Raw genomic sequence first — 7500 nt, forward strand, 5'->3', positions numbered from 1 at the left:
ACTGAGTATTTACTGTCTATATACAATAGAACACATCTTTATTATCGATTTGTCCAGTTTGGGGTTAAGAACCTTGCTAAAGGGCACAACAGTACGAGACTGTGTGTCTTTGAGTCTACGGCCGCATCCCAATTAGCACCCTATTCTCTACATAGTATACTGGGTGGGCCCTAGTCAAAAGTAGTGCACTATTTAGGAAATAGGGTGCCGTTTGGGCTGTAACTAAGTAATCTCTGTGACGTCATGTCAGCTCCTGGAGGCTAGTTCTGACGACAGCCTGAGAAGGAGGAGACAGACCCAAGAGTTCCTCAGACCCTACATCGCTGCCAAGATGGACACTCTGCCAGACACCTTCACTCTAGGAGACGAGAAGAAGTACAACGGCTTCTACAACAAGCCTCTACCGGGACAGCAGCAGTACCTCTGTTTCGTCCTGGCTGCCCTCAAAGACCACGAGTCTGTAAGTAATAACCACTACTCCTCATCTATTCTGTATATATACTGTAGTCCTGTCACAAACACAACTTCCATTCATTATCACTATCCCCCAGATACATGTATATCCCATGTAGAATCAAACTGAACATACTAGTACTGTTACTACTACTGTAGTGATTCATGCCTCTTCCCTGTAATTCAGTTGGTAGAGCATGGTGTTTGCAACGCCAGGGTTGTGGGTTTGATTCCCACAGGGGGGCCAGTACGAAAAAAAAAGAAATGTATGAAATGTATGCATTCACTACTGTAAGTCGCTCTGGATAAGAGTGTCTGCTAAATGACTAAAATGTAAAATGTAATGTCATATGTTGACTCAGCCATGCCTATTCTACACACAGTTCAGCCTGGCCAGTATTTGATGTTAGCACAGTCAGTTGTGGGTTGTGATATTCCTCTCGTCTCTCTCAGTGAGCTAGCTACAGTATGTAACAGATGGGCCAACTCTCACGCTGGGGCCGCCACGCCCCAAGCTGCACGATGCAGCAGAACCATATAACTCACGTTGTGTAGTGTGTCATGGTTACGTGTGCACGTGTCACAGAAAAACGATGACCCGTGTCACAGCCAGATTTCACTGAATCACCTCAGTAGTAGTTGTTCACCTCAGTAGTAATTGTTCACCTCAGTGGGTAATTGTTTACCTCAGTAGTAGTTGTTCACCTCAGTGGGTAATTGTTTACCTCAGTAGTAGTTGTTCACCTCAGTGGTAGTTGTTTACCTCAGTAGTAGTTGTTTACCTCAGTAGTAGTTGTTCACCTCAGTGGGTAGTTGTTTACCTCAGTAGTAGTTGTTCACCTCAGTGGGTAATTGTTTACCTCAGTAGTAGTTGTTTACCTCAGTAGTAGTTGTTTACCTCAGTAGTAATTGTTTACCTCAGTAGTAGTTGTTCACCTCAGTAGTAGTTGTTCACCTCAGTAGTAATTGTTCACCTCAGTAGTAATTGTTTACCTCAGTAGTAATTGTTTACCTCAGTAGTAATTGTTTACCTCAGTAGGAATTATTCACCTCAGTAGTAATTGTTCACCTCAGTAGTAATTGTTCACCTCAGTAGTAGTTGTTCACCTCAGTAGTAGTTGTTTACCTCAGTAGTAATTGTTTACCCCAGTAGTAGTTGTTCACCTCAGAGTGAGCAGAGTGAGCAGAGTGACAGACAGACACATAACAGATCTGTGACACCAGTACATTGACATATTGTTGAATCTAAATCAAGCCTGGCCAGATAAAATAGCAGGCTAATCACATTCATTGGAAAACAGGGAAGTGAGCTCAGCTTTATAGTTATCGCAGGGTTGATGGAGAGATGGGGGGGTGATGGCAGAATGGAAGAGGAAAGGATGGGGGGGAGGAGGGAGGCGAGGGACTGGAGCGAAAAGGGCACTGCAGCTTTATGTGGCTCCAATAGCTGGTAAACATAGCCTGGAAGTGTGAAATTGGATAAAAGAAACAGGCCATATAAACAGTGTGATCACTTACAGCAGGGAAGAGAGGGAGAGATGGAGGGAGGGAAAGAGGGGGGGGGGGAGCGCTACCGAGAAAGGGTGTCTGTTTCATCAACAAAGGAGAGAATCGTATGGGAGTGATGGAGGGGTGAAAAGAGTAAGAGGTAAAGAGAAAGAGAAGAGATGGAGTCTAATGGAGGATGAGAGAGTCGTAGAGGAAGCCTCGGGGTAATAATATACAGTACAGGGAGACAAGAGAACAGCAGTAACAGTTGAGGGGAGATTTATGGATGAAAAAGAGAGAGATGTTTAAATGACACAGAGGGAGGCAGAGAGGCAGACACAATGAAAGAGAGGGAGATAGAGGCAGAGAGAGAGCGATAGGGGCAGAGAGAGAGCGATAGGGGCAGAGAGAGAGGGGCAGAGAGAGAGAGGCAGAGAGAGAGAGAGGCAGAGAGAGAGAGAGAGAGAGATATAGAGAGAGAGATAGAGGCAGAGAGAGAGAGAGAGGCAGAGAGAGAGAGAGATATAGATAGTGAGAAAGAGAGAGAGAGATAGAGGCAGAGAGAGAGATAGATAGTGAGAAAGAGAGAGAGAAATAGAGGCAGAGAGAGATATAGATAGTGAGAAAGAGAGAGAGAGAGGCAGAGAGAGATATAGATAGTGAGAAAGAGAGAGAGAGATAGAGGCAGAGAGAGAGAGAGATAGATAGTGAGAAAGAGAGAGAGAGATAGAGGCAGAGATAGATATAGATAGTGAGAAAGAGAGAGAGAGAGGCAGAGAGATAGAGGCAGAGAGAGATATAGATAGTGAGAAAGAGAGAGAGAGATATAGATAGTGAGAAATAGAGAGAGAGATAGAGGCAGAGAGATAGAGGCAGAGAGAGATATAGATAGTGAGAAAGAGAGAGAGAGAGGCAGAGAGAGATATAGATAGTGAGAAAGAGAGAGAGAGAGAGAGAGAGAGAGAGAGAGAGAGAGAGAGAGAGATAGTGAGAAAGAGAGAGAGATAGAGGCAGAGAGAGATATAGATAGTGAGAAAGAGAGAGAGAGAGAGATATAGATAGTGAGAAAGAGAGAGAGAGAGAGTTAGAGAGAGTATAGATAGTGAGAAAGAGAAAGAGAGAGAGGCAGCGAGAGAGAGATAGATAGTGAGAAAGAGAGAGAGATAGAGATAGATAGTGAGAAAGAGAGAGAGATAGAGGCAGAGAGAGATATAGATAGTGAGAAAGAGAGAGAGAGAGGCAGAGAGAGATATAGATAGTGAGAAAGAGAGAGCGAGAGAGAGAGAGGCAGAGAGAGATATAGATAGTGAGAAAGAGAGAGATAGAGGCATGGAGAGATATATAGATAGTGAGAAAGAGAGAGAGAGGCAGAGAGAGAGAGAGATAGATAGTGAGAAAGAGAGAGAGATAGAGGAAGAGAGAGATATAGATAGTGAGAAAGAGAGAGATAGAGGCAGAGAGAGATATAGATAGTGAGAAAGAGAGAGAGATAGAGGCAGAGAGAGAGAGATAGATAGTGAGAAAGAGAGAGAGAGGCAGAGAGAGATATAGATAGTGAGAAAGAGAGAGAGATAAGTTGTAGCCTGGGGAATAAGCTGAGTCTCCTGGCTCCTGTCCTGTTTGTCACAGATAGGGTGTGTGTGTGTGTGTGTGCACGTGCGTGTGTATTCGTGCTTGCGGATCCAGAGAGAGGAAGAAGCCTGCTAATGGTTTTATGTGTTGTGGGAAATAACAAAACTGTCACCCTGCATTACGGTCAGCTTTTGTTGCCTGTCATTTCATTAGGTTTTAGAGGTAAGCATGATTATGTGTGAAACAATGGAAAATAAAGACTCTATTCACCCTCCCGATGCACTCCTCGGTCTTCTCTCCTTCCCTTCCCTACATCAACTCTGTTTTTCTCTGACTTTAATATGGCTCTAATACACAGTGTTCCCATGCAGCATTTGTCAATGTGGAGGCGCTGGCAGTACATTATTCACTCATTCCATGGGATGTGTTTCTATCAGATAGTGCAGCCCAAAGTTTCTTCCCCCTTCTGAGAATATCTAAATGTGCTCTTCTGTTTGGGCTTCCATCCACTGTGTCTAAGAGGCGTGACTGCTGCCATTTTTCTAAGAAAGATTTGTGCAGTCTGTAAAGACAGAGAGAGAGAGAGAGAGAGAGAGAGAGAGAGAGAGAGAGAGAGAGAGAGAGAGAGAGAGAAATGAGCTCAGCACAAACAGTTCTTAGAGATGTCAGGTGTTCTTTTTTAAATGTAATTTTAACCTTTATTTAACTAGGCAAATCAGTTAAGAACAATTGAGTCAAAAGGTCATTGAGTCGATCAAGACCCTAGGTCTTTCTCAGCAGGTATCAGAATCTGGGATGCACCAAGACCTTTTGACCTTGAACCTTAAATGAGTGTGTAGACTAGTCTCAGGCCCTAGTCAAATACTTTAGAAATGCATCACTCCTTCCTACTTTCCTTAAACATATATAATTCTCTCATTTTAGATATGCATACGTATGTAGATAAAATATAGGCATAAATGCAAAGCCTTTTGGCCCTTTTAAGTCCTTCATTTATGCAGGATATGACTGGCACCATCTGCAGCAATGCTAGATGCATATTTTCAGTATTTCACTTCCAGACATCAATTTATTCTGAGGTGAAATATTTGGAAGAATCTAAAATAACTCTTATTTTGGGTATCTGTCTCCCCTTCTCATCCTCAACTGGGCCTGCCTAGTGCTACCATATGTAAACCTGGAGGCATGGCCTCAGTGAGAGTCAATGGGATTTCCACCGGCAGTTAATAAACATGGGTACAGGTCGATCCAACCCTCCACATGCCATGCTGCTGACGAGAGAGCATCCTGCTGCGGACACAGATGCCTAATCGTTTTAGTTACACTTTTTAGACAGCAAAGGGGATGCACACACAAGAGGTAGAGGTACAGAGAGGTAGAGGTACGGAGAGGTAGAGGTACGGAGAGGGAGAGGTACGGAGAGGTAGAGGTACGGAGAGGGAGAGGGAGAGGTACGGAGAGGGAGAGGGAGAGGTACGGAGAGGGAGAGGTACGGAGAGGTAGAGGTACGGAGAGGTAGAGGTACGGAGAGGGAGAGGTACGGAGAGGGAGAGGTACGGAGAGGTAGAGGTACGGAGAGGGAGAGGGAGAGGTACGGAGAGGGAGAGGTACGGAGAGGGAGAGGTACGGAGAGGTAGAGGTACGGAGAGGGAGAGGTACGGAGAGGTAGAGGTACGGAGAGGGAGAGGGAGAGGTACGGAGAGGGAGAGGTACGGAGAGGTAGAGGTATGGAGAGGGAGAGGTACGGAGAGGGAGAGGTACAGAGAGGGAGAGGGAGAGGCATGGAGAGGGAGAGGGAGAGGTACAGAGAGGGAGAGGTACAGAGAGGGAGAGGGAGAGGTACAGAGAGGGAGAGGTACGGAGAGGGAGAGGTACAGAGAGGGAGAGGGAGAGGTACGGAGAGGGAGAGGTACGGAGAGGGAGAGGTACGGAGAGGGAGAGGTACGGAGAGGGAGAGGTACGGAGAGGGAGAGGTACAGAGAGGTAGAGGTACGGAGAGGGAGAGGGAGAGGTACGGAGAGGGAGAGGTACGGAGAGGGAGAGGTACGGAGAGGGAGAGGGAGAGGTACGGAGAGGGAGAGGTACGGAGAGGGAGAGGGAGAGGTACGGAGAGGTAGAGGTACAGAGAGGTAGAGGTATGGAGAGGTAGAGGTACGGAGAGGGAGAGGTACGGAGAGGTAGAGGTACGGAGAGGGAGAGGGAGAGGTACGGAGAGGGAGAGGTACGGAGAGGGAGAGGTACGGAGAGGGAGAGGTACGGAGAGGTAGAGGTACGGAGAGGTAGAGGTACGGAGAGGGAGCGGGAGAGGTACGGAGAGGGAGAGGTACAGAGAGGGAGAGGGAGAGGTACGGAGAGGTAGAGGTACGGAGAGGGAGAGGGAGAGGTACGGAGAGGGAGAGGTACAGAGAGGGAGAGGGAGAGGTACGGAGAGGTAGAGGTACGGAGAGGGAGAGGTACGGAGAGGTAGAGGTACGGAGAGGGAGAGGGAGAGGTACGGAGAGGGAGAGGTACGGAGAGGGAGAGGTACGGAGAGGGAGAGGTACGTACGGAGAGGGAGAGGTACGGAGAGGGAGAGGTACAGAGAGGGAGAGGTAGAGGTACGGAGAGGTACAGAGAGGTAGAGGTATGGAGAGGTAGAGGTACGGAGAGGGAGAGGTACGGAGAGGGAGAGGTACGGAGAGGGAGAGGGAGAGGTACGGAGAGGGAGAGGTACGGAGAGGGAGAGGTACGGAGAGGGAGAGGTACAGAGAGGGAGAGGGAGAGGCATGGAGAGGGAGAGGTATGGAGAGGGAGAGAGGGAGAGGTAGAGGGAGGTAGAGGTAGAGAGAGGTAGAGAGTGGGAGAGGTAGAGAGTGGGAGAGGTAGAGAGTGGGAGAGGTGGAGAGAGGGAGAGGTGGAGAGGTAGAGCTGGAGAGAGGTAGAGAGAGATGGAGAGGGAGAGGTAGTGAGAGGTAGAGAGAGAGAGGGGGAGGTAGAGAGAGGTGGGAGGGGGAGGTAGAGAGAGGGGGAGGTAGAGAGAGGTAGAGGTAGAGAGAGGGGGAGGTAGAGAGAGGGGGAGGTAGAGAGAGGGAGAGGTAGAGAGAGGGAGAGGTAGAGAGAGGGAGAGGTAGAGAGAGGGAGAGGTAGAGAGAGGGAGAGGTAGAGAGAGGTAGAGGTAGAAAGGAAGAGGTAGAGGGAGGTAGAGGTATAGCGAGGTAGAGAGGTAGAGGATGAGAGAGGTAGAGAGAGGTAGTGGTAGAGGTAGAGAGAGGGGGAGGTGGAGAGAGGGGGAGGTAAAGAGGGAGAAAGTATAGAAGGAGTAGACTGTGTCTCTGTGTGTAGTCCCTGCTGTGACCGGGGAGGGTGACTAGTGCAGGGGAGGATATGTGTGTAGTCCCTGCTGTGACCGGGGAGGGTGACTAGTGCAGGGGAGGATATGTGTGTAGTCCCTGCTGTGACCGGGGAGGGTGACTAGTGCAGGGGAGGATATGTGTGTAGTCCCTGCTGTGACCGGGGAGGGTGACTAGTGCAGGGGAGGATATGTGTGTAGTCCCTGCTGTGACCGGGGAGGGTGACTAGTGCAGGGGAGGATATGCATCAGCGTCCTCTAAAGACAATTCCAATAAAGTCGACACCTTCCACCACGCCCTCTGGAAGCCAGCGGAGAACCCAGGGCCAACTCTCCCTGTCTCACTGGCATCATTAAGCTATATCACAGCCTCACTACTTCACATGGCAGGGGAGAGGAGGGAAGAGCAGGAGAAGGGGAGAGCAACACAGGCTGAAAATAACTCACCCAGGGTCTGGGGTGAAGAGGAACGAGGGGGACTTAACTACCAAGGAGCAGGTGTGAGTGGGCGATGGCGGATGGGGCAGGATGGGGCAGGATGGGGCAGGATGGGGCAGGATGGGGCAGGATGGGGCAGGATTTGGAGTTTGTTTATCTGCTCGTAGCAGGTGTTTGTTCTTACTTAAATGTGATAATTCCTACTCTTGTACACACTCAGA

General features: G+C 48.7%; 1 protein-coding gene across 17 annotated transcripts in view; it reads left to right on the plus strand.

Annotated features, from left to right (window-relative positions):
* Positions 1-7500, plus strand: part of ptprfa (protein tyrosine phosphatase receptor type Fa) — a 370993-nt gene that overhangs the window by 319517 nt on the left and 43976 nt on the right. For all 17 annotated transcript variants that reach the window (XM_045687724.1, XM_045687725.1, XM_045687723.1 and 14 more), the window contains one exon: positions 251-460. In XM_045687724.1, the coding sequence (XP_045543680.1) occupies positions 251-460 (210 nt within the window). The remainder of the gene's footprint in view (positions 1-250; positions 461-7500) is intronic.

Source organism: Salmo salar, chromosome ssa10 (genome assembly GCF_905237065.1).
Source record: "Salmo salar chromosome ssa10, Ssal_v3.1, whole genome shotgun sequence".
NCBI classification, from domain to species: domain Eukaryota; kingdom Metazoa; phylum Chordata; class Actinopteri; order Salmoniformes; family Salmonidae; genus Salmo; species Salmo salar.